This window comes from Bos javanicus, chromosome 7 (assembly GCF_032452875.1).
Source record: "Bos javanicus breed banteng chromosome 7, ARS-OSU_banteng_1.0, whole genome shotgun sequence".
In the NCBI taxonomy this organism is placed as follows: Eukaryota; Metazoa; Chordata; class Mammalia; order Artiodactyla; family Bovidae; genus Bos; species Bos javanicus.
In genome coordinates this window covers 3,010,498-3,036,791 of record NC_083874.1, presented here as the reverse complement: position 1 = coordinate 3,036,791, position 26,294 = coordinate 3,010,498, and the positions used below count along the sequence as shown (strand labels likewise).

Sequence of the window (26,294 nt, the reverse complement as noted above, 5' to 3'; positions counted from 1 at the left end):
TCCCTACCTCCCGCACAGAGTCTGCGCGTGCGCACAGCAAAGGGCGAGTGGGTGGGACTGCGGGGGGGACTGCCCCGTTCCCCAGCGTCCCCCGCGGCAGCAGGCACTGACGTGGCCGCCGTCAGAGCCGCCATCTTGTGGGAGCGAAACCAACGCCTGCCTCCGAGCAGCATCTGCGCCGCGGCCGCCGAGGGTGAGGCTGGGCTGGGGCCGAGGCGGGGGCGGGGGCCGAGTTGAGACCCAGCGCGAGGCTGAGCCGGGGCGGTGAGGGCCGAGACAGGGGCTGAGGTGAGGCCAGGCCGGGCGAGGGGCGAGGTGAGAGCCGAGGTGAGGCCGGGCCGGGGGCCGAGGCGAGGCGGAGTCGAGGTGGGGAGCCAAGGCCCGGCGGGCCCAGGGTAGAATAGAGGCCGGGGGTTGAGGCGAGACTAGGCCGGGCTGGGGCTTCAGGCTGGGCTGGGGACCTAGGCGGGGCGGGGCAGGGTGGGTGCGGAATGCGGGGCCAGGGGTCTAGGCTGGGATGGGGGTCGAGTCGGGGCCGAGCTGGGGCGGGGGCTGAGTCGGGGCCGGGGAGGGCGTCTGTCTGGCCACCCTCCCACCAAGCCCCCCAGAGTGGCCGGGGCGAGCTCCCGGAAGTCCGGCCCGCAACGCGGGCTCTCCAGGAAGCCCCGCTTCTTGCTCCGCCTCCGAGGCCTCCTGTCTCGGGGTCGCAAGGACCAGGAAACTGAGGCCCGCAGCCCGGGACATGGCCAAGGTCACACGATGGCCAGGGTTTGAGCCCAGTTCCTGTTTGTTCCGAGAACAGAGCCGGCGAGGCCGGGCGGAGCCCCGGGTTCCTAGGCGCTTGCTGTGGCGCTTGGGTCTGAGTAGGAGCGCCTATGGCCCAGGAAGCCCTCGATGGACGCGCCTACGGCTTTGAAGGGTTCCATTATCCAAGATTGCTGCAACCCCGGGATTGCTTCCTGGGTGCCTTTGGCATGGATTAGAATACACTTCCGAGCTGGTGAATCTTTAACCTATCTGTATAACGCGACCTGGCCGGAGTTGAGGCAGCCTCCCTAGCAGAGCGTCCTAACGCTTTCCAGTCCAAGCAGTTACGGACGGTAAAACAGTAGCTTTGTTAATAAGGCTTGGCAATTAATTTCAGAGTACTTAAAATATTAGTTAACCAGTTGAGCACTTTTGAGCGCTCAACAGAACACCAAGTTGCTGCTTCTAGCGAAAACTAGCGAAATTGCACAAGAAATCACTGGCAGGAGACGGGCAATTCAAACGCTTTGGGTGTCCCCGGAAGTCACTGTTGAGAACTGTGTAATTGATGTAGTCGTAACTGATGCAGTTGGTGTTGGAGTAGTCAGCTCTTGGTCTTGTTTCAGAACTAGTGGTCAGCGTTTTTTTTTTTTTTCCCCCCTGCTGGCTGTTTGCATGGTTGCTCTTGCGTTTTTGGCAGAGTGTCTGAAGGAGTGTGAGATGCCATGGCGTGTGCTGTGTCCTTGGGAGTTTTCAGAAACCAACATGAGGAGCCAAAACTGGAAGAACTTTGAATGTTTGGTGTTGCTGAGCCCAGGATTAGGAGCAGTTGAGTGTGTGTGTTTGTCACGAATATGGCCACTCTATGTGCTGTCTCCCTCCCATAAAGGTTTTCTCTAGTTAATGGGTAGAGTGTAACGTGTCTCTTCACTGGGAATGTCCTGTTGAACACAAATCCTTGTCACTTGGGCATTACAAATCTGTTTCCTGTGATGGCTAACTTCAGATACAAGTATTCAAAATTGCTACTTCAGAAAGATTTAAAATAGTTGGTTTGCATGATAGCTGACTCACATGCTGTCTGCTTATCATTGTAAGAAAGTTAGAAAGCAAAAACTGGTTCTGTGCTTCTCACAGTTCTGGTTTTTTAAATTGTGTGGTTTAGCTATTGCTTTGCCTCTTGCGCAATGTGAAGGGGCCGTTCAGACCTGCTAAGCCACCTTTTCCAAAGATCATGACAGGCTTGAAACTGCAACAGGGTACGCCTTGACTTTTCTTTGACTTTAGTAAAATTTAGTATGGACCCTCGAGTTGATCTCCATGGTCAAATGGCCTTAGGAATAAACCTAACAAAGTGGGGGAAACCCTTGTGTAAGTTCATAAATAGTATATTAACTTGGTTTGAGAGAGTTGAATCAATTTTCTTTGAGTTCTTCAAATTGGATGTTGCCTTGATACTTGAATTTAAATCTGCTCTTGATCACAGGTCAGGCTCACCGAGCATTTCTGTAGCTCTCCTGAGGATTGTGATCACTTACTGAGCTGGTGTTCAAACCCATCTAGCCTGTGCTTCCTTTACCACTTAGGACTGTCTCTGTGCACAGCATTCCATAGTCTCCCCTTTGACCTTCCAACCTTTGTAGGATTAGGAGAATGAAGGAAGTAAAATGCACATCTGTCAGAGGTTGGAAAAGAAACATGAAAAATTCCCTTCATTTGGGATCTTAAGATTAGGTAAGAACTTAACCTCTTTTGTGATCTGTCTGCTCCTCATTGATGTGGATGGTATTAGAAATGTCCTCCTAGCACCATTTGAAGTGGTCTTTGGGAAATGTTTTTGACCTAACAGTGGGTTGGGTGTAATGCTTCCTGCTGGCAAGTAAAGGAGGGCTTGGGAATGTGTGAGTGTGAGAAAGGTGGGTTGGTTAATTTCAGAGTGTGAGCCAAGGTGAGGGGAGTACTTCATCCTTATTCTTTTGTGATTGTTAAAAATACTTTAAAATATAGCACCTATTATAACTATACAGCTGTAACACTATTCTGGAAGGTACTTCAGCATTCTTAGATGGATCAGATGGCCTGATTAGCTAGGAAAAATGTGGCAGAATTTAACAGAAACACATCAAAGCTCCTTATTCATGGGAGAGTCTGTTAGGCCCTCACCCAGTTCTTTCACATAAGCTTCCTTATATGAGTGGGTAGAAATAGTGAAGCTATCTGTTGCAAGGAGCTAACCTCAATATTCCTAACAGACCATGTTTCCTGATTTTTGCATATGTTGGAGACTGCGGGGCAGCCTGTCATCGGCAAATAGGAAGGGAAGAATAGGACTTCTCACTGGCTGAAAGAGACAGGAAACACACAAGGCAGGCCGATTTTTACACACACAGCACTTGGCAGTGATTCTCTTCAGGAGGCAAACATTTTTACACACCTGAAGCGACAGAGGTGACTGTTAGTATACAGCATAAATTAACAAAAGCCCCAGTTATGATCCACGCACATTTCCAGAAGTTAAAAATGTAGAGTACATTTTAGAAACATTAATTAATGTTTTCAGAATTTAGTAAGTTTTTGTCCTCTAAAGGATGCTAGCAAGTTGGTAGAATTTGTCTCCAAAGAGCAAGTCATATGTAAAATAGCCGGCATCTCTCAGTTTGTATTGTATGTCAGATTATGTTTGCAGTGCTACATGTGGGCGCTAAACAGAAAGTTGAGTGGTGCTAGGTCTCTGAGGCCCTGGAAATTTTTTGGCATGAAGTTTTAAGTATCCTGTCAGTTTGACATAGGGACAAATGGCCAAGAAAACAATTTCAAGATTCTGTCTAAACTCATATGTGCAAAGTAGGAATAAAGGCAAAGTTAGATGTGCCAGCATTTTGAGCACAGGTTTCAGAATAAAGGATATCTTTAAAAATTGCTATGAAGAGTACATTTTCCTGTGGAGTTTATTATCTGTAGATGAGCATGCAGTTCCTAACTCATTGAATCTATTATTTGCTTAAAATAATTACAGTTTTTAACATTTCTCTTCATCAAAGAGATACGAGGTCTTGCAAATTCCTGAGGAGATCAGTGCAGATGTATTCTTAGTCACTAGTCGCAGGTACCCCGGGGCAGGTTTAGGAAGCAGATTGTGTTCACGCCCCTTCTGTGGCATTGAGCAGTCCTGAGCTGCACGCGTCTGCCCTGAGTAGCTAACTGTGTCTCGTATTTCCTCCTCACTGGAGTGTCAGAGAGATGGTCGGGTTCTACCACACTCACGGGTACTTTTACACCAGTGTGAGAGTCATCGTTGACTTGATAGGTTTTTTTTTTTCTGACAGACTAATTCTTTAGAAAACTGTGTGTGATTAATCTTTCTATTTTTTAATTCTTAAAGCCCTTAAATATTCTTTTGTGATTCTTTTCTCCTCTCCTTGTCTGTGAATCTCTTGGGTGCCCAGGGAGGTGACCAGTGGAGAAAGACAAGTAGAGATAGGGAGATGAGTGACGGAAGGTGGGGCAGAGAGTGGAATGGGAAAGCAGGCCCACGGGGCCCGGAAGGAGCAGTGGGCGCTGAGTGTGGCTAGTCAGGCCTGTCCGGAGGGACGGGGAGGAGTGTCCTGTGAGCAGAGGTGTGAAGGAGGGCCTCCTGTGGGTCTTGGGAAGAAACAGGAAGCTTCTCCCTTGCAGGGGAAAACAGCAACAGAGGCCCTTAGCTGGGAGTGCGCTTAGTGGTTTTGGAGACTTGCTAGGAGCAGAGGAGGGGAGGGAAGCCTGCTGGTGTGTGCCAGTGGTCCTTGAAGGGGAAGCCCCACAGAAAGGGTATTTTGGAAATGCGTGGGATGATTTTGGGCTCTGTCAAAGGTGGGAGGCAATACTGATATTTAGAAGCAAGGATGCATTCTGCATGACTTTCATGTAGGGGAAAAAGCTGTTTATTTCTTAAACCTAATTCTGTTTATGTGCAGAGTCAACTTGTGTGTGTATGGTTTTAACTGAAGGTGTGAGTCGCTCAGGCGTGTCCGACTTCTTGTGACCCCATGAACTATAGCCCGCCAGGCTCCTCTGTCCTGGGATTTCCCAGGCAAGAATACTGGGGTGGGTTGCCATTCCCTTCTCCAGGGGAATCTTCCCAATCCAGGGATTGAACCTGGGTCTCCTGCATTACAGGCAGATTCTTTACCATCTGAGCCTCCAGGGAAGCCCTTAGTTTTAATAGATGTTCTGAATTCTCAAGGAATGAATACCTTGTAAATTAAGGGTGATTGTATTTGGTTCTTTGCAGAATCGTACCAAGAGTTGTTCTCTGTTTCCAGGTGGGGGAAGAAAAAAAAACTTGGTGGACACACCAGGCCTTGAGTGTCTGAGATGCTGCTGCATTTGTGGCAGTCTTCATTTGGCAGTTCTCTCCCTGCCTCCCTTGAACTTGGGGTCATGACCAGTGTTGAAGGTCACGTTTTATCATACGACACTGTCTTTCATTTCCCAGTTACATTTTATCTGGGGCAGCCTGGGTTTTTTGCAGTCCAGTGAGTATGTTGGTTATATTGTCTCCTAGCTTCCTTCTGAATGGTAGAGCTGATGCTGTGAGATGCATGGGAGTGTTGGCCCTGATCTTTCCTAATAGTCCCCTCTTGCTGGCATCAAGAACACCTTGTGGAGTGAAAGCTACAGGCTTTGGAAATGTCAGAGGGCGGGAGATAAGGTGGCCAGGACCAGGCACAGGCAGACAGTGACGGGGAAGCACCTTGCGAAAAAAGAGATGATGGGACTTGCCAGTGAACAGATTTGGGGGTGAGAGGGACAGAGTGGGATTGTGGGTATCTCTGAGGTTTGGGTCTGAGGAACTGGGAGGAAGTTGCACAGGATTAAAGTGGGAAAGAGAGGGTCCTTTTATATTTGAGGATTAGATTTTGATGGGAGATCCATGAATTGAGAGGGAAATAGGAGATAAGTCTGGAGATGAAAGGAAGGTTCAGCTGGGGTGCCATATAGGGGGTTGCATTCCTCTGGGATTGAATGGCTGGACAGGGGCAGTGCTAGTGAGTGAAAGTACAAGACACCAAGTCTTGGACTGATGGGACCTCTGGTCACCTGAGAGGGGCGCCAGGGACTGCTGGGAGGTTTTAAGCAGAGGCTGGCAGGAGCAGGTATGTGAATGGAATTTCCCTGAGTCCAGGGCTGCCCCCAGTTTAAAATGTGAGCAGAGTAGGAAGAGGCCAACTGAGAGGGTTGCTTTGGCTGTTTGGGCCAATGAGAAGTTCACCCAGTCACTTTGGCCTCCCAGGCAAGACCAGCGAGGGTGTCCTGAGTGCCCTGGGCTGGTGCAGCATCTCTGGGTGCTTCTAACAGGGGTCTCAGAAAAGGGGGTCTGGCAGGGGGCGTCAGAGGTAGAGGATCGAACAGACTCTGAATCATTGCTGCTCTCCCCTGTTTTCTGTCCTCTGGGAAGCCCATCTCTCAGAAAAAGAGGTAGGGCTGTGATCTTTTTTACATTTTGTTTTCAAAGTGAAAGTTCTCTGCAGGAAAAAAATCAAGTTTTGGAGATTGATTTAATCATTTTCAGTTCAGTCGCTCAGTCATGTCCAACTCTTTGCAGCTCCGTTAATCACTTTAGTCGTTCACAAAGTTTTCTTGTTCTGAAAAAGCCTGGGGGTTGGGGACACCTGCCACTCTGAGAAACTTTGGGGAAGAAGAACTGGGCACTTTGACAAGCTAATAGTTGGTTGCACTTCCCTTTTTCTTCAAGGGTGTGGAAAGGGTCTCGGCAACACTGGCTTCCCTAGAGCCCTGCCCTCGTGCCTGGAGAGGGTCCTGTGTCTGCACCGTAGGTGCAGGCAGCCTTTTTGAGAAGACCCCAGAACAGAAACCACAGAGGCTTCACATCTGTGGTGACGACATAATTAGAGTAGAGTGACGAAAGCAATTAATGTGAGTTATTTCACGACAGAATCCTGAACTGCCATCTCTTTCTCATTCTTACTTCTAGAACTAAAACAAGGATTGTGCTGTTTGACAGGTGTGCCTGCTTTTTCTGTCAGGATCATGGGGACTGCGACTTCAGCAGCTGGAGATATGTGTGTGTGTGCGTGCGTGCATGCCCTTGCGTGCACACGCTAACGCTTTGGGCCCCAGTGGAGCTGTGGGTCAGTCTTTTGGCGTTTGACAGCGTTTACCGTTGAGGTGAGGCTGGGAGGGTGCGCATGTCGCTGTCGAACTCGTGTTTCACATCTGTTAGTTGGTCTCTGAATCTGGAGCTTCTGCGCCCAGAGCTGCACTCATCACACAGCTGCTCCTCACCGTGAGTGTGGTGACTTCACCCCACCGTGTGCTGTGGGCGCACTGAAAAACGTAGAAAGGAAAGGACTTTTTCTCGTGAAAGGTGGCATCTGAACTCGCCTTCAGAGGTTGGGTGAAGGGCTTGATGGGCATGACATGGAGAACGGTGTGAAGGGGGACTGGGAGCACAGCTAAGATCTGAACAAAGGATTGCCGATGTGCAGAATTAGTAAGGAGTTAGTGGTAGGGCGCTTTTCAGGGAGTCTAGGTGGTTTAGGGGGAGATCCTCTGGAGGAGGGCATGACCACCCACTCCAATATCCTTGCCTGGAGAATCCATAGGTGGAGGAGCCTGGCAGGCTACAGTTCGTGGGGTTGCGAAGAGTCGGACACTACCAAAGTGACTTAGCACAGCACAGGTGGTGTAGAGTGGCCTGTAGTTTCTCGTATCCTGCTTTATTTTAGTCATAAGTTGCTTTGTTTCCTGCATTTTCTGTTTAATCTGTTATACGTCTTTGTTTTAGTATTTATTTGGCTGTGTGGGGTCTTCATTGCAGCTTGTGGGCTCCTTCGTTGTGGTGCGCAGGCTTAGTTGCCCTGCAGCACGTGATACCTTAATTCCCTGACTAGAGTTCAAACTCAAGTCTCCTGCATTGGAAGACCGATTCTTAACCACTGGACCACCAAAGGAAGTCCCTGTTGCACATTTTAATGTTGTGAAGTGAGTGATGTCGCTCAGTCGTGTCTGACTCTTTGCGACCCCATGGACTGTAGCCCACCAGGCTTCTCAGTCCATGGGATTTTCCAGGCAAGAGTGCTGGAGCGGGTTGCCATTTCCTTCTCCAGGGGATCTTCCCGACCCAGGGATCGGACCCAGGTCTCCTGCATTACAGGCAGACGCTTTACCCTCTGAGCCACCAGGGAACTTAATGTTGTGAGGTTGATGCAAATTTGTGTTTTGGGTCTTTTGATTGTTTTTTCCTCCCAGGAACAACTTCTTCAGACTAAGTGTGTTTGGAGTCAGGGTGTATGTGCCCTGACTCCTAAAATATGAATGCTCGTTAGGGTCCATGGTGCCAGCTGCTCCATCGTGGAGAGCCCAGGTGCCCAGCACTGGTCTGCAGGACCTGCAAAGCCATTGCATCCCACAGAGAGCATACTCGGATGGTCCTGTGTAGCTGCCAGGCACTAGGAATGTAGGTTTACCCCGGAAGGCCTCGAGCTCAGGGACAAATCCAGGAGAAGAAATAGCAAGGAGCAGCCAGCGTCTGCTGCCCGGACAAACGCACAGAGCTGTGAGAGAGGCTCCTGACGGGGCATCTGAGCGAAGCCTCTACTTGGAGGGATCACCCACTCCTTGTTTCACCCCAGGTGAAGGCCATGTGACATTTGTGTTCAGAGGTCCTACGTGGATATTGTTTTCATTGGGGCTAGATCATCTGGTTATTTGGTCTCATCTGTAGATTTCAGGTTGATCTAAGTGTCTAGTTATGGTTTTTTTAAAAAGTAGTAAAATAAAACTTAAAGACTATGGATGAGAAGGAACTGCAAAACCTAAATATGTTCATCAGTTACTGCTTTGACTTTTGCAGTTATTGAAAAGTAGGGTTAATTGCAGTTACGCTGTTTCAGTGTTTGCCTTGTGGTTTAGTGGGCTTGCTCCATTAGGCACTGGACAGTGGCTGTTGAATGTTCACTTTAGTGTATACCAAGAGCTCTATTCATGAATGAAGCTTATTTCTTGGTGTCATTTTAAGAATTTCACCTTGAGTCTTAAGCTGGCAGCTGCTGCTGCTGCTAAGTTGCTTCAGTCGTGTCCGACTCTGTGCGACCCCCTAGATGGTAGCCCACCAGGCTCCCCCGTCCCTGGGATTCTCCAGGCAAGAACACTGGAGTGGGTTGCCATTTCCTTCTCCAATGCATGAAAGTGAAAAGTGAAAATGAAGTCGCTCAGTCCTGCCCGACTCTTAGTGACCCCATGGACTGCAGCCTACCAGGCTCCTCCGTCCATGGGATTTTCCAGGCAAGAGTACTGGAGTGGGGTGCCATGGCCTTCTCCGTAAGATGGCAGAGAGGAATGTAAATTGAATTTCACTGATTGCTCCTCCTGAGAATCAGACCTGACCGGAAGTCCCCTCCTTCAGCTTTGGGAAGCAACTTGGAGGGCAACTGGAGACCAGCCCTCCGGTGTCACTGTACTAGCCTTTGGGTTTCTGCACTCGTCCTTCTTTAGGGGCAGGAACTGGGGGTGACTGCTGCATAGAGACCAGGTCTAGTGTCTAATTGATTGATTCCTGCAAAACATCCTGAACGTCCTGTTGTGAAAAACAAAAATCAGTCTCACGGGAACTCACCTTTAGATGCAGGCGAGAATTACACTGTTCTAGAATGTTTTTGCATGTTCTTTCATTTATTATTTTTCTTTGTATTGAAAGTTCAGAGTCAAGGTAGGTGAAATGGGTGAAGGTGGTCAAAAGATAGAAACTTCTGGTTATAAGGATAGATAAACCCTGAAATGTAAGGTACAGTATGGTGACTAATTCACCATACTGTATTGTATATTTGAAAGTTGCTAAGAGAGGAAATCTTAAAAGTTCTCATCACAAAGAAAAAAGAGTGACTGTATGAGGAGACAGAAGTTAACTAAACTTTGGTGATCATTTCACAATAAATACACATATCAGATCATTATTTTGTACACCTGAGTATAATACAGTTCAGTCAACCTAAGTATATCCTTTGAGCGTCTCAGTCTGAATATTCTTCCTCTGAACATGTTCTTGATCCTTGGCTTTGTCAGTGTTGTGTTAGGCCTGTAAGGCATATCTACCTATCATTAGTATTGGGATGTTCAGTTTTCTTACACTAATTTGTATAAAATGGTGACAGTATGTGGTGGTGTACTCAGTTGCAGAAAAATGTCCGAGCTACAGAAGTGGAGTGCTGGACTAGTAGAGCAGTGCCTTAGGCTTTATTTTGCTGATGTGCGGGACCCTAAGTTGGTGTGCAAAAGTCAGTTTGTAGCAGGTAGTAATATGTGGTCATATCGCTTATGGAAGTAGGGGACCTTCCAGTTTAAAATGAAATCCTACACGTCAGAGATGAATTAGGCTTTTGAGTGGTTGATAATCTAAGCACATTCATTCTGCTAAAAGAATAAATGAAACAGTTAAAGAAAATGTTTTATAATGTATATCAATTCCTCGGGAAGATCTTCACTTTATTATTTTTTCTCAAATTAGGTATTAAAACTGACATTATGAACTGTTGAGCTGTACTTCCACCTAATAAACTTCCAAAAAAAAATGAAATGAAAAAAAGCTCTGATGTCACTTAGCTTGTTCATTTGAGTAGGGGAGACCCATGTGATCTCTTATTTACAGAGGGACCAGAGCAGCCTGTCCCGGTCTGAAGCACAGAATAGAAAACACGTGGGTTTATTTATTTTTTTGCCTTCCTGGGTCACACTTTCATTTCCCAAGCCATGCTCTAGGTTAGTGATTTATTCTTCTTAATGATTCTCAGTAGTTTGGGTCATCTTGATATCCGTTATTACAGAGATTCTGTTAAATAAACCAGCTCCTAGCCATTTCAGAAAATGTGACAGATTTTCCTTCTGCAGAAGTAAGCTGCACAGCTCTGTAGGGGAAGGTTTCCCTCGCTCATCCCGAATCCTCTGAGATTGGTTAGGAGATGCAGCGGGCACAGGTAGAGGTCTTGGAGATCCATATTTCTCTTTAACAGCTGTAAACCAGTTACTTTGGATTCATTTACTGGCGTGGAACAGGTGTAAACTCACAGCTGCATTTTTTCCCTCCCTCTCCTGGCTTTCCTGGGGCGGCATCTTGTCTGGCCTTGGCCTGTAGCCTAGTAGTAGATCTCTGCGGATAGGAATGTGGCCAGCCAGTTGTGTCCTGTTCTTTGCTATAGTGTTGAACCGCCACCCAGTCTTGTTTCTGGTCCTAACCAGAAAAAAGAAAAAAATGTTCCTAAGGGGCTGCATCTGCTCAGAGCTTTCTGTCTCAGGAAAGAGATGATCTTTTGTTACTCTTTTTATGAGCCCGCACAAAGGTGCAAACTCAGGCAGGTGCAGGGCAGCGCTAATGTCTTCACTGCTTACAAATACGATCGTTACCATGAACCTGAAAAACAGGTTTTGGCCGGAGTGCAAAGGATCCTGGTGGAGGAAAGGGTGAAAGAGGCTTAGGCTGGATGTCCTAAAAGTTAGAACCTGTATGGAGAGGCCACAGAACAACTCTTGAGGTCACTGTTGAGCCTTTCCACTGTGACACACACTGCGTTAGATCAGGAGCTGACAGGGTCCCTGGACCAGGCGCAGGGTGGACATAGATAGATGGCTTGTATAGTGGGAGGTGCTGTGTGCAGCGTCCCCTGGAGTTCTGTGCTGTGTGTTCAGGCGCTTCAGTCGTGTCTGGTTCTTTGCCGCTCTGTGGACTGTAGCCCGCCAGACTCCTCCATCCGTGGGATTCTCCAGTCAAGAATTTTGGAGTGGGTTGCCATGCCCTCCTCCAGGGCACTTTCTTGACCCAGGGATCAAACCCGCATCTCGCAGGCAGATTCTTTACCGTTGAGCCACCAGGGAAGCCCAGAGTTCTGCTCATCCCCATCTAGGTTCAGCCACCAAAATATATGGCCCACTTTCCCTTTGGGGCTACAGAAGTTGGGTAAGTTGAAAAATTGTGTGGAGGAAAGGGACCAGATTGATAATTAGGGCTCAGCTGACTGCAGGGCCAAGGCAGGCCAGGGACTGTGAGTGGGCAGACACGCCGGGCTGGTGGGAGGGAGCGGAGGCCCCTGGCCTGCTGCGGCTGCGGCTGGCTGCATCTTCAGGCTGCCCTGCCGTGTGGGCTTGCTGCTGGGCCCAGTTCTCCTGGAGTGCTCCATCAGTGCCGTGTAGGGGCTGGGGAAGCATAGAAAACGGTTTCGCTCCTAGTGCCCAGGTTTCTGTGTCAGTTTGTATGAACTTAATGCTAAAACAAATGTAGACAGCAGTCTTCCAGCCTGCTTCACAGGGATAGCCTTTCATGCCTCACTGTTCTGAGTAGGGTGCCAAATACTGTCTCTAAGTATGTCAGCTTTGGACACTGAGGGTTGGCCCTTGAGACCACAAGTTCTGTCCTTGGCTTCCCAGTACCGAGGAGTGCCAGTCAAAGTATCATGACTAAATAAATATTATTCACTGCTGAGTCAAGTGGTGACTGGCTTATTATGTTTTCCCTTGAGAAATCTTAAAATGACTTCATTTTCATTCTTGGGTTTTTTTCTGGGTGTATGTCATTATTTTTTCCCAATTCCCTTAGCATTGCCAAGCCCCGTGTTTAAATCACACAGGTAATGTGTTCCTCTTTTCCTGGAGCTCTCCTTCCTGGGCCGGCTGCTGTTGAGGCCTTCCTCTGTCACCTTGGGCAGGGGCGGGGAGTGTTGCCCTTGCCTGTGGCGACCTGGAGACAAGGCTCGTGTGACACTTTGCACTTGTGACCTCTTTGTCCTGCCCTTTCACTGAGCCCATACTTTGGTTGACACGGAACTGCAGGTGGAGAGCAGTGTTTGCGTCTTTCTTTGCAGGAAACAGTTTTAGGTTTGCCACGTAATTGAGGAAAACACACAGCTTTCCTCACTGTGTCCCCGCTGGAGTGCGCATTCGCTACAGCTGATGAGCCTGCGTTGGCACACCGTCATTCAGAGCCCAGAGTTATCTTAGGGCTCACTCTTGCTGTCGTGTGTTCTCTGGCTTTGGACAGACGCATTGTGACGTGTGTCAGCCACTGTCGTATCACACAGAATAGTCTCACTGCCCTGAGAATGCCCTGTGCTCGACCTGCTCGTCCTCCCTCCCTCCCAACCCCTCAGAGCCACGGAAAGGATCTGTTTACTGTCTCCACAGTTGTCTTTTCCACAATGTCACGTAGTTGGAATTATACACTGTATAGTATTCTTAGATTGGCTTCTTAGATTCTTAGATTGTCACTTAATGCACATTTATACTGTAATAATAATATACATTTGTCTGTGTATTAGCAGTTTTCTTTTAGTGTTGAATAACATTCTGTTGTTCGGATTTACCAAACAGTTTAGCCATTCACCTACTGAAAGACATCATGGTTGCCTCCAGACTATGGCAGTCATGAGTAAGACTTGTGAACAGCAGTGTGCAGGTGTCTGGTGGTTGCTCGTTTGCAGCCGCTTTGGGAGCATGAAGGCTGAGTTACATGTTCAGAGTGTTTTGTAAGAAACCTCCAAACTGTTTTCACAGTGGCCGCTCTTTCTTTGATGGGATCATGTCTTTGGTGCCGTGTCTCAAAAGTCATCACCAGCCCAAGGGAGATGCTGGTCTTTTACGTTGCTCCCAGTTTCCCTGTTTTGAGCTTCTTGTGTGTGGGGGTCTTTTTCATTTTGGCTGTGAGCTTTGCCATGTCTGTCCTAACGCCCTGTTCTTGTTCGATGGGCGCCAGATCCCCACCACGTTGGTGCTAGGGCTGTGTGGCTTGGGGGTTCTGTTTGTTTACTTTTCTTTTTAAATTCTCTTCTGTCTTGCTTCTCTCCAAATTCTTTGTTTCAGTCAGTTCCATTGGGGGCTTCTTACAGGGAGATAGGGGCATGGATGTTTGGGGGCCTCCAGGTGTAAGAGTTAAGTCCTGGCCTCGAGGCCTCCACGTCTCATGTGCAGGTCTGTGGGGGCAGTGTGCCTCCCTGTTGATCTCGCCATATTCCTGTTTCTAGAACAGTGCACCCTGTGCCCTCCTCCGACTGGAGAGCAGAGTCAGGACCCCTGGTTCAGTTGCTCCAAAAAGGTCGCCTGGCTCTCCTGCAGGGCTGAGGGTGAGTGCTTGGTCAGGGTCAGACCCCACCAGAATTGTACCTTCTCTCTCTCCTTTTGAGTCAGTCATCACTTTTATGTCTTTATTGGTAGTGACTTCAGAAATAAGCTGAGATAAATATGCGTTCATTCTGTTTTCCATAATTTATCATCCTCTATATATTTAGGAAAAGTGGTTGTCTGCCGAAAAGGAAATACCATAGTAAAGATCTTTTTAAATTTTAATTTTATAAATAGGTAATATTATTCAAAACCAAAAAGAATTTTAAAATGTTGACAGAGCACTGAAGCCTGCTAGAAGGGGCTCCGCTGGATGCCCCTGAGACCATTGGAGCACCTAGGTCACAGTGGAGTGGTGGTCTGACCCACTGAGCAGACTCCGAATTCCTGAGTTCACACCGGATCAGTATGTGGAGAAGAGAATGGTGGTTCTTTGGGTAGAAGGCTGACTAAAGCTGGAAGGAATGACTCCATAGAGAACCACCATTTGACAGTCCTCAGGGCAGTAATTCAGCCAGGAAATGTCAGAATGCTGAAACTAGAGGGTGGAAGTTGGATAAGGAGTGGAACATGTGCAGAGTCCCCAAATGCTCACTGATGACTAAGGCAGAAAGGAACTTACGATGGAGACCTGGCAGCTCCATGTCAGCCTGTCATCAGAGTTGACGTGGGGTGGTGGGGATCTGGGGCACACCCCCTAGGTGGAATGGAGTGGGGAGTGCCTGTGGCAGGCCCATATCTGCGTCCTCCATGGGACTGGCCTCTTACCCAAGCAGTGTCCATCCAAAGTTCAAACACTGGGGAGCTCATAGTTAACTTCTGGGGGGTTAGGTGTGCAGGGCAAGGCTCTTTCCCAACCTTGACTATAGCTACCACCAGCACTCTCCCAGTGATTAGGTGTGAGCATCTCCCATCACTTAGAACAAGCTCTCTGTGGTTCATTTGGTTTTCTGTCAACACTCACACAGAATCTGCCTAGCTGAAGGCTGCTCAGCCCTCCACAGCTTGACTTCACCTGATTCCTAAGCATTTGAGAAAGTGACTGTTTTTTCCTAAAGCCCTGTTTGGAAATAAAACAGTTGAAGGATGAATGTACTGAGTGTTGAGAGGCCATACGTGGGTCTTACAGTACAGGAGATCCCTTCCTCTGTGATCACTTATCCCTTCCTGCAGGTCTGGGTGTCGGGGCCTGGGCTCTGACCTTGGGTCCAGTCAGCTCAGTGGCTGCTCCCAGTCTGCTCTGCTGAGTGAGGAGAGCCGGGGTGGGGGCGGGGCAGACACTGCACACTTGTGGCTGCACCACACAGGCCGCCTCTCTGACCAGTGCTGACCACAGGTCTTGGGAAAGTGCTCCCTAACATGGCCATGCTGTGGGCTCACCCTTGGACTGAATACCCTGGTGTGCTGCTCTTGAGCCCTGGGTGTTCTCACTCACCCGGTCCTGCCTGCAGGGTGTGCTGAGCTCTCAGCTTGTTAGGAGGCGTTGGCTCTTGGTCTCGGCCAGGGCCCTCCTAGGTTCTCAGGTGTTCATTGTCTTACCATTGAACTCTGCTTCATTGAGACTTGGGACAGTTGGGAGACATGGTAGGGCCTTGATGTGGTTGTTTCTGGCCCCTTGAAGAACTCTGCATTAGATTATGGAGAATCTAGCATTCATTTGAAAGCCACACTACTGCACCCCAGAGTGGCAAGTTGAAGGACTTAAAGGTAAGTTGCCCTAAGGCCTTGGGTGTAAGGTCCTCAGATGATGGTAGCAGCTGCTTCAAATTCCAGGAGAAGGCAATGGCACCCCATTCCAGTACTCTTGCCTGGAGAATCCCATGGATGGAGGAGCCTGGTAGGCTGTGGTCCATGGGGTCGCGAAGAGTCGGACACGACTGAGCGACTTCGATTTCACTTTTCACTTTCATGCATTGGAAAAGGAAATGGCAACCCACTCCAGTGTTCTTGCCTGGAGAATCCCAGGGATGGTAGAGCCTGGTGGGCTGCCGTCTATGGAGTTGCACAGAGTCGGACACGACTGAAGCGACTTAGCAGCAGCAGCAGCTTCAAATTCCAGTCAGCCTTGTTCTAAGATTCCCATATACTGCCTTGTAAGAGTGATTAGAGGCTCAAGAGGTAGGTGGGCAGGACTGTTTTCTTTTGGATAGGAATCAGAATTTCATCAGCTTCTGAGATAGGAGGAGCTGCCTCAGCCTGGCTCTGGGTGAGCGGTCTCTGAGCTGCACCTGCTTGCCTGGCCCTGGGCAGCACAGAAAAAGACCCCAGGACTCCTTGTTCCTGCAGGTTTCTCTGGCCAGTGTTGCCCCCACCGGTCTGCAGCATGGGGAATATCTTTGCAAACCTCTTCAAGGGCCTTTTTGGCAAAAAAGAAATGCGCATTCTCATGGTGGGCCTAGATGCTGCGGGAAAGACCACCATCCTGTACAAACTGAAGCTGGGTGAAATCGTGACCACCATTCCCACTATTGGTGAGGACGCTGGGCCTTGGGAGGCTGGGAGGTGGTGGTGGCTCTGGGGATAGGCTCACCCAGGTCTCCTCCAGGCTTCAACGTGGAGACCGTGGAGTACAAGAACATCAGCTTCACTGTGTGGGACGTGGGTGGCCAGGACAAGATCCGGCCTCTGTGGCGCCACTACTTTCAAAACACACAAGGTAAGAGGGAGCTACCCCATCACACCCCTCAGGAGTGGGGCTCAGGGTGTCCCGGTGCCTGCAGTCATGCTTACTGTCCCCTCTGCAGGTCTCATCTTTGTGGTTGACAGCAATGACAGAGAGCGTGTGAATGAGGCCCGTGAGGAGCTCATGAGGATGTTGGCAGAAGACGAGCTCAGGGACGCCGTTCTGCTCGTGTTTGCTAACAAACAGGTATGTGTGACTGAACACCCTGTGTGCCGGTGGGGGTGCGTGTCAGGCAGCCAGCCTCTCAGGGCTGGAGGTCTGAACAGGGTGGGGGTCACAGGGCAGGTGGAAAGGGCTCCATGCAGCCCCCCTGACCCACGCCTGCTGTGCTGCCACCCCCAGGACCTCCCTAATGCCATGAACGCGGCCGAGATCACGGACAAGCTGGGCCTGCACTCTCTGCGCCACAGGAACTGGTACATTCAGGCCACCTGTGCCACCAGTGGGGACGGGCTTTACGAGGGACTGGACTGGCTGTCCAATCAGCTCCGGAACCAGAAATGAGCTGTACTCCTCTCTCCTCCCCTCTCACTCCCTCCTTCTACCCTCGCTTTACTCTCATGTGGCAAACGTGCCCCTGTGGTGTGAGTGCCAGAAGCTGTCTCCACGGTCGGTCACAGTGTGCTTCACCATGCTGTAAATGTGCAGACGCAGCCTGCAGCTGGGTTTTTATTTAATGTAAATAGTTTTTGTTCCCAATGAGGCAGTTTCTGGTACTCCTATGCAATATTACTCAGCTTTTTTTTATTGTAAAAAGAAAATCAACCCACTGTTTAGTACTGAGAAGGGATTTTAGGCACACGGGTCATCCAGGAGTTGTGTGTCAGACGAGCCCAATACTCCTCCTCTGGGCTTTAGATCTGTGTTGAGATCCATTTTGGTGGTTGGTTTTTAACCCAAACTCAGTGCATTTTTTAAAATAGTTACAAATACAAAATAAGGAGAACACTTGAACACACAGAAGGGAGAAATGTGCCTAATGTAGGTTCTGCGGTAACGGCCTGAGTCCAGTCCACCGGTGGTCTGTTTCCCGTTGGGAACATGAAACGGGGCAGAACCAGCCATGATATCCATTCTGCATGGTCACAATAGGGTCCCTGTGATTTGCTCTGTCTCGGGTCCTCCCACACCCCATAGCGTTTGTGCTTGTATTTGTGCATACATGGCCGCCCAGGAGATGGGGTGGAGGCTGCAGCCACCGTTCTCAGAGCCCTTGGAAGAGCCCCGGGCTTTTCTCGGGTCAGCATGGGCACTTTGGTTGGGACGCTCTGGCTGGAGCGGGAGCCCTGCAGCCCCCTTGCTTGCCTGCTCCGGGCTCTCTGGGGTCTCACCAGCAGGAGTGCGGGTGGTCATCCTGGAGCCCCAGCCCCTCAGAGCCCCTGTCCACATGTGCTTTCACCCCCTCAGCCTGCAAGGGCCAGATTTGCCATTGAAGATGATAACCTCTACTTCTTTCTTTTGTATTTTGATAAACACTGAAGAAGCTGGAGCTGTTAAACTTTATCTTGGGGAAAACCTCAGAGCTGGTTTATTTGGTGTCGTGGAACCTCTTACTGCTTTCAGTACACAATTAGTAATCAACTGTTTTGTATACTTGTTTTCAGTTTTCATTTCGACAAACAAGCACTGTAATTACAGCTATTAGAATAAAATCTCTTAACTATTTCATGGCTCTCCTGTGTTTGGGTGCCCGACAGCCTGCCCTCTGGGAGCTGGGCAAGGACAGCCACTTTCTGCTCACTTAGTGAGGGCCGCATTGCTCTGCCTTGCCCCATTCTCGCTCTGCCCATCCCTTCCCTGCCCACACCCCCACCTTCACTTTGCCGTGGTCGGGTGTATGTCCCAGTGCCCTGGTGGTAACCACCTCATTGGTCTCACTGCTGGCAGTCCAGCCCCCTGGTCCCAGGCTTTGCAGTGCCCAGTCATGAGAGGGACAGCAGGGTCACCATGTAGGGTATGCCCCAGGGGCCAGGGCCAAGCGTGGAGACCCCACACACACACCCTTCCTAACATCCACTCTCTGGTACCCCAAGGCCATACAGCTTGTCCTCTGGAGGGGCAGGACTATCTCCAGTGTCGCTGCCGCAGTAATTGACACGTGCCTGGCTGGGTGATGTGTGTGTCTGTGCCATAGACCCCCTCCCGCTTTTGCAGGGGTTGCCCCTCTGATGTGGAGCCCTTCTTGGCACCCTTGTTTCCCCACTGGGGCAGACTTTGGTAGGCCAAAGTCCAGCTGGCCTTCCCCCAGGAGGCAGGCTGCACCCTAGATGGTGATCTCTAACAGGTTGATAGCCTGTGCCGAGTGCCTTTAAGACAGAGTTGCTTTCAGTTCTCATTTCTTTTAAAATCAGCAGCAAAACAAGAACCTCGGTAATGAATCCAGTCTAGGTTTTGTCTTTATTCCAGTGTGGTTTGTAGGATGTTTTCTTTTTTTCTATGGATGGCAACGTCGTATGTGTTCCTTCAGCCTTGGAGGTGGGGGCTGGGGGGAGGGAGCCAGTGCCTGTACAGCAGGCAGAGGTGGGGGGGTGGGCTAAGTGTGGGACAGTGGTTAGAAGATCTTTGGTGGCCTAGGAGGACACGGGTGGCTGCAGGTACAAGTCCACTTCCCCATGACCTAGATGCCCAGCCCAGACTGCCCCCTTCTAGCGCGGTCACCTGCTTGCAGCTGAGCAGCTTTTGGTCCCTCCGCCCTCCCTGCTGACTACACATAATCCAGGGCTCTTGGTACACCTGAAGTAGATGCAGGGCCCAGGCCAACAGGGGACCCCAGGATGCTGACCACCAAAAGGACAGTGCCCCTCAGTGTGACTGCAGATGGCCTTCCTGGAACTCCCAAGATTTACCACATTTCACACATCACTTTCTGTTAGGACACAACAGCAACTTTCTTCTTAGTATAAGACACTTTCCACTTAAAATAAGTTTATTTAAGTACAAAGAGTGGGTCAATACAAAGAAAATAGAAGGAGCCGTACTGGACCACAACTAAGCCTCTTCAGTATTCTGGCCTGGAGAATTCCATGGACAGAGGAGCCTGGCGGGCTATAGTCGATGGGGTCACAAAGAGCTGGACACGACTGAGGGACTTCAAGCCTCTCTGGGAGCCTGGGGTAACCCCCACAGGCCAGTCCTCCAGACCCCTGGGCCTCAGTCACTGTCGTGCCTGCGCTTCTTGCAGCAAGTTGAAGAGTCAGAGTCATGCCTAGGGAGACCACGAGATGCCTGGGCTGAGGGGCTCGGCCTGCCAAGCACACCTCATCTCCACCCCTAGGCAGCTGCACCTACTGGATGGGAGCAGGGGCCAGTGAGGAATCCAGCCGCCTCCCACGATCCTTTTCTTTTTTTCTTTTCTCTTTCTTGTGCCTCTTCTTTTTCTTCTCTTTCCTGCTCTTCCTGTGACTTTCAGGACTACAAGGGGGGAGTGCATGAGTGCTAGAAGCCTCTGGGGCTTTGGGGGGTCTAGACCACAGTAGCCACTGACCATGTGTAGCCATTCCAACCTCAAGTCACTAAGAATAACTCAGTACCACGTGTGGCCAGCAGCTACCATGAGCAGCACAGACACGACTATGGCAAAAGGTCTGCAGGGCAGCACCTACCTGACAATCTCATTGCTGCTTCCAGCCCTCCCACTAGGATGCCCCTGCACTCTTGGGGCCAAGTGCTGACACCCTCCAGTGCCCCTGACCCTGCTGCGGGTTGGTGGGCAGTCATGAGCCTTCCCTAGGGCTCACTGCACCCCAAGGCTCCTCAGAAGAAAAAGAGGGCTGGAGCTGGGAACCTGACTGGAGAAGCAGCCAACATGCTGAGAGAAAGCAGTTCTGTGCCCTGCGGGGGAGGGCCTTACCCCGGCTCCACCTTCTCCTCTGACCGAAGCTTCTTCTTGGCCAAAGCCAAGGAGGTCCCTGGCCGACTGCTCTCCACGCGGTGGTGCTGCCGAGAAATGCCACTCTGGGGGCGTGCAATGTGCCCCGGCATACCGACAGGGAAGAACCAGCCAGAAGCTGGGAGAGCCTCCCCAAAGACGGCCTGCCTCGTAGCCCTCAACTGGAAGAGGTGCTCAGACCGACTCCCACCCCACGATGAGATCCCAGCATATTTGGGAGTAATTACCGTGAATACCGAAAGCCCCAGCTTAGCGGCCTCTTTGTCTTCCCGGGACAGCGCCACTCGCCCTACAGAGCCACTGCGGGAACGTGGGTAAAATACTCTGTGGTGAAACACCCCCACGACAAGGGCCGCCCCCATCCCCAGGCCTCCCTAGAGAAGTGGTTGGCCTAGATGACCCGCACTGGTTTCCACCTTAGGCAGCTGACAGTGCCAAGCCCCAAGAAGCCGCACCCTCGCGATTTCTGGGGCTCCCGAGGACCCCCCCTCCGGCCCCGCACCTGGAGCTCCCAAGACCCAGAAGCCGGTCCACTCCCTTTTCGGGGTCACCACCTTCCCGCTTACAAACTTCGACAAAATCCTGTGGAGGGGAGTGCAAGTGCTCGCTGGAGAGCGGGATCAGCCCCCTCCCCAACCCAGCCCCACCCTCCAAAAGAGCCCATCTCACCTCCTTGCTCAGGCCGGTGGGCTGCTTCTTTACGTTCTTGTAGCCTCTGCGGAGGCCGCGCGTGAGCTTCAGGGAGCGGCGAGCCTCGCCTCGCCTCTTCCCCCAGCCACGCCGCGGTCCTACCCACCCCCGCCGCGCACCCACCCAGAAGTAACACCCCCCGCCACCGCCTCCCCACTCAAGCTCCCGAGGCACACTCACAGCGCTGCCATGAGCGCCTCCTGTTCCGCCTGCCTCACAGCCGCCAATTCCTGCTCCCGGCTCAGCCCAGCGCTGTTCGCCCGGCCCTTGGCGTACCAAGTGAGGTCACGGCCCTTCTGCCAGCGGCCCACCGGGGCCATCAGCGAGTTGCCTGCCGGAACAGAACGCCAAGCCCTCCGCACGGCCCGCGGCTCGGCGAACCCACAGCCCGCGAGCTCCGGGTCCCGGCGCCCCACTCACCCAGGTAGTTCTCCCTCTGCTTGTCAGTCTTCACATCCTCCCAGCTGAACTGGTCCTGCCCGCCGCGCACGCCGCCCCGGCTGGAGCCGAACATTGCGGTAACGTGCAGCCCTCTCCCCGGGATTCCAAGTACCAAGGCCCTACAGGTCCCAGCTCCCACTCCGGCGTCGCACACGGTGACGTCACTTCCGCGCCAGCCCCGCGCGCTTGCGCAGTCCCCCTTCCCGCCCCGGGCGTCCTAGCCAGAGCGCCTGCACACTGACGCGACACAGCATCTGCACTTGCGAAAGGTGCGGCGGCTGTACCTAAGCATCGCGCTGCCACGACCGACAATTTTATAAATCATATTATGTGGGTGACGCCCAAGAGCCACAGTTCCCATTGCGTGCCGTGTTCCCGGGGCTGTGCTGGAGGGGTAGGCACGAGACGACTGAAGGCTTCCAACTATAGCTGTTGGAGGTGTCTATCAGGTAGCCGGCTGCCTGGGAGACAGGACAGCGGCCAAGGTCAGGTCGTGCCTGCCACGCTCGGCCTCCGCCCTCGGGAGGACCAGCTGTGTCTAGTTTCCGAGGAAGCATGCAAGCACACCTCATTGCATTCATTCCCCCCGACAGCGCAGAGAATGCCTCAGTCACACCCAAGGTGTTGGCAGTCACTGCTGATGGGTCAGTATCTGAACTAAACTGAGCTAGTTGTTGGGCAAGTGCAGTTCTGTTTATCATCACAGCAGACCAGATTAGACTCAATGATAACAATTCTAGTGAGTGGAGGGGTGCCACTCCACTAGCCAGCCCCTGAATTGAATCCGTAGGGTGAACAAATGTTTTCTGAGGGATTTACAACAGTGTCAAGACTGTTACTTGAATGTCCTTTGTATTGATCTTTTCACAAGATACAGCTTCATCAACTCATGATTTAAAGACACGTGCCCCTCCCTGCTCCACAGCATTCCCTAGGACACAGCAGCTTCCAGGCACCATCACTTTTTGGTCCAAAACTGCTTGTACTGCTCCACATCAAAGTCGTCAGCGAGCTCTGGCTCCTCCTTCTTCTCTTTCAGCTGGCCCTCTCGTTTTCGGAATCGTGCACGCCTTTCCTCTGGGGACAAGGAGTCCAGGTCCACAGGCATCTGTGGGGAGGAAGGGGTGTGTACACGGCTCAGGTGGAGGGTACCAGGATGTTCTCCAGGGTCTCCGCTTCACCTTGTTATCATCTACCACGTAAGTTTAGGTTTTATGTGTTCTGTGGGTTTTCTCTTGCTTCAAAACTTTTTTTCAACCATACAGCTCACTGCTTTCTTACCTTGGTCTGTGGAGTGCACTCCAGGTCACCTTCTTCCCTCTCCTCAACCAAAAATTCTGACCCATGACTCACTCCCCTCCCAGTCCAGCAACGGTGGGTTCTAAGCCCACGAGCTCCTGGAGGAGTAGTCTCTACAGGCTAGGTCCTCCAGGACCTGATCCTAGGGAGTGTCGGGGAAGGAAGCTTACTGTGAGTATCCGACGCGGCTCTGGATAGCGGATGTGGATGGTGGAACCATCCTGCTTGACCAGGAGAATAGGGTAGAGGCGTGCGTAGGTCTGCCGGTGCACTCGAGTGAGTGAGGCTCTGTTGCAGTCAGCCCGCCAAGAGGACGTATACAGGCAGCGGCAGCTCTCAGGGGCAGCCCTCGTCATCCCACGCTGCCAGAGCAGGCTGCAGACACATGTGTGCTGGTCAGTGGCTGGCGCCAGGGCCAGAGTGGCCACGCAGCCCAGCTCCTGTGGGGGCACACAGCAACGCGCACCAGGGCAGGATGTGGTCAGAGCAGCTCCACTCCACATCCAGAACCCTGGTGGGTCTCTGGTGAGGCCTGACCCCAAGGCTATGGTGCTAGACTATAGCACTGAATGGGAAGCTGACTTCCAGGGGACTGCAAACCTGGTGTTGTGAACTGTCCATTTGAGTCCACCCCGTCCCCATTCACACGTTGAAGCCCTAACCCCAGTGAGATGGTGTCAGGAGGTAGGACCTTTGGATGGTGATTAGGGTTAGATGATGGTGGAGTCTCCACAGTATGATTGGTGCCCTTATAAGAAGAGACCAGAGAGGTAACTCTCTCCATATGAGGACACCACCACAAGGCAGCCATCTCTGAACCAGGAACCTGGTTCACCAGAACCCTGCTGGCACCCTAATCTCAGACTTCCAGTTTTCATATGCTGCCTGTCTGTGTTCTGCTGCGTTAGCCCAAGCCGACTGAGACACCCGGTCCACTTGGCTTCTGAGTGTGATGGGCACACAGCTCTTCTGCACAGTGCAGAGCACATGCTCTAAGGTGACAGAATAGGGCCTATTCACACCCCGCTCAACCCAGCTACGTGAGGCCACATTTGTCTCATCCACTTAGGACCTGGATTTCCCTGTCCTAACCTTGCCACATGACACCCGTCCCCACACACAGAGTCCCTTCCAGCCTGCTTTCATACAAACTTGAATTCCGAACCACAGATTGTGCCTCAATCTATCTGTTTCCTGATATTCACATCAATTCAGTAGCTCCCACCAGACTTTCAGGACTTCTCTCTCCACAAAGCAGTCACAGGCCATGCACAGCCACAGTATGGCAGCCTCTGCTTTGGCTGTGGTTCCCGCCACCCCACTGCAATTTCCAGCTGACACCTCAGACTGATGGCCCATTTCTTCCACTAGTATGATGGCCTGGGGTGAGAGAACTGTATCTTACTTGCTATGAAATCAGTCCCAGACCCTCCCTAGCTGAGTGCTCAGTCAATTCTGGCAAAATCCTCCAGAAGTGCAAGATGGGAGAAAGAAGTGGGTGAACTCCACCACCAGAGGAACCCACAGTGAGTTGGGCAGGGCCTGTACCTAAGCAACACCACGGAGCTCAGGGCACAGCCACTCCAGACAATCTGGGGTTGGTGATTCAGGAGGCTCCTGGAAGGGGCAGGAACCAACCCTTGAGTAGAAAGAGTGAATGCTTTCCCACCAGAACAGTGGCTGCAGTTTCAACATGAACCTTTTCCAGCACAAGGGCCCTTCTGGAAATGTTGCAACCAAGTCCCTTCCCCATCTTCATACTAACCCACAGCTCAGGTGCTACATCCTTCTTCCTAGGTTCCACAGAAACAATTTAAAACCTGAATTCATTCTCTCCTCCATCAGCACTCACTTGGGGAGATTTGCAGATGGGGAGGCAGTTCTGATGGGAAGAGGTCTGATGGGAAGAAGACCAAGGCCATGGTCTTCTCCAGAGGTGGCCTGTAGGCTCTGAATAGGACAGTGGCCACCACCACATCAGTTTGGTGCCAGGTACTCACAAGTCACTTCCATTCCTCCTTCAACACTGTTAAGGTATCCATACATATGTGGTGGTGGTGATTTAGTCATTAAGTCATGTCCAACTCTTGCCACCCCAGGGACGATAGCTGGTCAGACTCCTCTGTCCATGGGATTTCCCAGGAAATCCCGAATACTGGAGTGGGGTGCCACTTCCTTCTCCAGGGTATCTTCCCGACCCAGCAATCAAACCTGGGTCTCCTGCACTGCAGGCAGATTCTTTACTGACTGAGCCACCAGGGAAACCCCCACACATACGTATTTGTATGTATTTCTCCAGATAAAACGCGCTGGCTCTGGAGGCTTAACTAAGGCTGCAAAGCCTAAGGCTGTTGAGTCGGGATTCTTCGGGTGGCCCCATTACAGGAGTCCCAAAGGGCCTGAAAGTCCATTCTTACCGAAGCAGGCTGCCCTTGGCCGACATTCCTCCTGAGAGCCCCTGCAGCACCTGAAGGCCTAGGGTCATTCACTGGCTCAGTGTGCAACTGCTAGGCAAGGAAATAAAAGATCTTTTTAAAAGACAGGACTTTCCACCTAATCGGTTCTCAACAAATCCCAGGCAGGAACAAAGCCATCTCGGACAGACTTTACCAGGTCAGTGCAAGTGTTGCCCAAACAATCTATGAGGCTTTCGGCCCTCACCTGGCATTAGAATTACCTGTGGGACGTCTCTGATCTACAGATGCCTCAGTTCTACTCCCCAAAACTTTGACTCAGTAAACTGTCTGCAGCAGGGCCTGGGCCCATTCTGGTGGGTTACTGAGTCAGACAAAGCACTCTGAGGATGGAATGCAACGTAAACGGTGATGACTAGCTCATACCTGTTTTCCAAGGTCATTTCATTCTCACAAAATGCAGCGAGGTAAGGATTACCAAAGAGCAGCCGCGGCTTACTAAGTCCTGACTCCCAGGGAAGCTGAGGTTTCCGCGGTGATAAACCAGTTGCTTCAAATGTCGAATACTTGATGTCTCAAACATTACGACCCCAGGAAAAGAGCCCTCCCTGTCAAGATTCCCTGCAGGCCTCCTTCCGCCTTAGGAGATGACTCAACAGGAAACCGCAATGCCATAAACCTCCCAGGTGATACCCTCAAGGGCGGCTAGCGGCAGGGCCCGGACCCTCCCTTGAAGGAAGCCCTCCAAGCCCGCGCGACGCGGCGCCTTTTCGGCACCAACTTGCCACCCTCACCGGCTCCGGAGCGGCCTCGAGGACCAGCGGCTCGGCCGCCACAGGCCAACGGGTGCGGGACTGGCCAGAAGTGAGTACACAGTCAAGGTAAACTTACTTTTCACTCCTCGTGTGCCTTCGCCCCGACGTCATCCGCGGGCGCAGGGTCCCGCGGCGCTGACGTACGGCCTTCCGAGGCGCGGCGAGGCCGGCGCAGCTCTGACTTACTTGCCCGCTGGTTCAGGCGGGTCTGGCGC

General features: G+C 51.4%; 3 protein-coding genes across 8 annotated transcripts; 1 reads left to right on the top strand and 2 right to left on the bottom strand.

Moving 5' to 3' along the window:
• The first annotated feature begins 76 nt into the window (after window positions 1-76).
• On the top strand, window positions 77-18,196 carry ARF1 (ADP ribosylation factor 1). 3 transcript variants are annotated; one of them, XM_061421387.1, is made up of 5 exons: window positions 77-193; window positions 16,135-16,319; window positions 16,394-16,504; window positions 16,593-16,717; window positions 16,874-18,196. In XM_061421387.1, exons 2-5 carry the CDS (start codon window positions 16,172-16,174, stop codon window positions 17,033-17,035), a joined length of 546 nt encoding a protein of 181 aa, XP_061277371.1. In that variant the 5' UTR covers window positions 77-193; window positions 16,135-16,171; the 3' UTR covers window positions 17,036-18,196. The 3 variants fall into 3 exon arrangements, with proteins under 3 accessions (XP_061277371.1, XP_061277373.1, XP_061277372.1); XM_061421389.1 differs by having other exon boundaries at window positions 184-327; XM_061421388.1 differs by lacking the exon at window positions 77-193 and adding an exon at window positions 202-288.
• A 1,243-nt stretch (window positions 18,197-19,439) lies between these two features.
• C7H1orf35 (chromosome 7 C1orf35 homolog) lies at window positions 19,440-21,724 on the bottom strand. The gene is made up of 8 exons (XM_061421386.1): window positions 21,531-21,724; window positions 21,291-21,441; window positions 21,090-21,135; window positions 20,923-21,002; window positions 20,648-20,720; window positions 20,382-20,467; window positions 19,820-19,942; window positions 19,440-19,736 (listed from the first exon to the last, which is right to left on the bottom strand). The coding sequence occupies exons 1-8, from the start codon at window positions 21,622-21,624 to the stop codon at window positions 19,682-19,684; spliced, it is 708 nt and encodes a 235-aa protein (XP_061277370.1). The 5' UTR covers window positions 21,625-21,724; the 3' UTR covers window positions 19,440-19,681.
• Window positions 21,725-22,384: 660 nt separating this feature from the next.
• Window positions 22,385-26,290, bottom strand: MRPL55 (mitochondrial ribosomal protein L55). 4 transcript variants are annotated; one of them, XM_061421390.1, is made up of 4 exons: window positions 26,156-26,262; window positions 25,268-25,357; window positions 23,021-23,225; window positions 22,385-22,659 (listed from the first exon to the last, which is right to left on the bottom strand). In XM_061421390.1, exons 2-4 carry the CDS (start codon window positions 25,333-25,335, stop codon window positions 22,510-22,512), a joined length of 423 nt encoding a protein of 140 aa, XP_061277374.1. In that variant the 5' UTR covers window positions 25,336-25,357; window positions 26,156-26,262; the 3' UTR covers window positions 22,385-22,509. The 4 variants fall into 4 exon arrangements, with proteins under 4 accessions (XP_061277374.1, XP_061277375.1, XP_061277376.1 ...); XM_061421391.1 differs by having other exon boundaries at window positions 25,268-25,354; window positions 26,156-26,261; XM_061421392.1 differs by lacking the exon at window positions 26,156-26,262 and adding an exon at window positions 26,059-26,149.
• Window positions 26,291-26,294: the final 4 nt, after the last annotated feature.

What these genes read in the sequence shown, in the direction of transcription:
- MRPL55 (XM_061421390.1), bottom strand. Translation starts at nt 25,335, where the DNA reads ATGACCCTAGGCCTTCAGGTGCTGCAGGGGCTCTCAGGAGGAATGTCG. An exon ending in GCCAAGGGCAGCCTGCTTCG is followed by an intron (nt 23,226 to 25,267) that starts GTAAGAATGGAC and finishes ATGTGTCTGCAG; the next exon opens with CCTGCTCTGGCAGCGTGGGA. An exon ending in AGCCGCGTCGGATACTCACA is followed by an intron (nt 22,660 to 23,020) that starts GTAAGCTTCCTT and finishes TCCTCCCCACAG; the next exon opens with ATGCCTGTGGACCTGGACTC.
- ARF1 (XM_061421387.1), top strand. Translation starts at nt 16,172, where the DNA reads ATGGGGAATATCTTTGCAAACCTCTTCAAGGGCCTTTTTGGCAAAAAA. An exon ending in GACCACCATTCCCACTATTG is followed by an intron (nt 16,320 to 16,393) that starts GTGAGGACGCTG and finishes GGTCTCCTCCAG; the next exon opens with GCTTCAACGTGGAGACCGTG. An exon ending in CTACTTTCAAAACACACAAG is followed by an intron (nt 16,505 to 16,592) that starts GTAAGAGGGAGC and finishes TCCCCTCTGCAG; the next exon opens with GTCTCATCTTTGTGGTTGAC.
- C7H1orf35 (XM_061421386.1), bottom strand. Translation starts at nt 21,624, where the DNA reads ATGTTCGGCTCCAGCCGGGGCGGCGTGCGCGGCGGGCAGGACCAGTTC. An exon ending in CCACCGGCCTGAGCAAGGAG is followed by an intron (nt 21,003 to 21,089) that starts GTGAGATGGGCT and finishes TCCCCTCCACAG; the next exon opens with GATTTTGTCGAAGTTTGTAA. An exon ending in CTGGGTCTTGGGAGCTCCAG is followed by an intron (nt 20,721 to 20,922) that starts GTGCGGGGCCGG and finishes ACGTTCCCGCAG; the next exon opens with TGGCTCTGTAGGGCGAGTGG.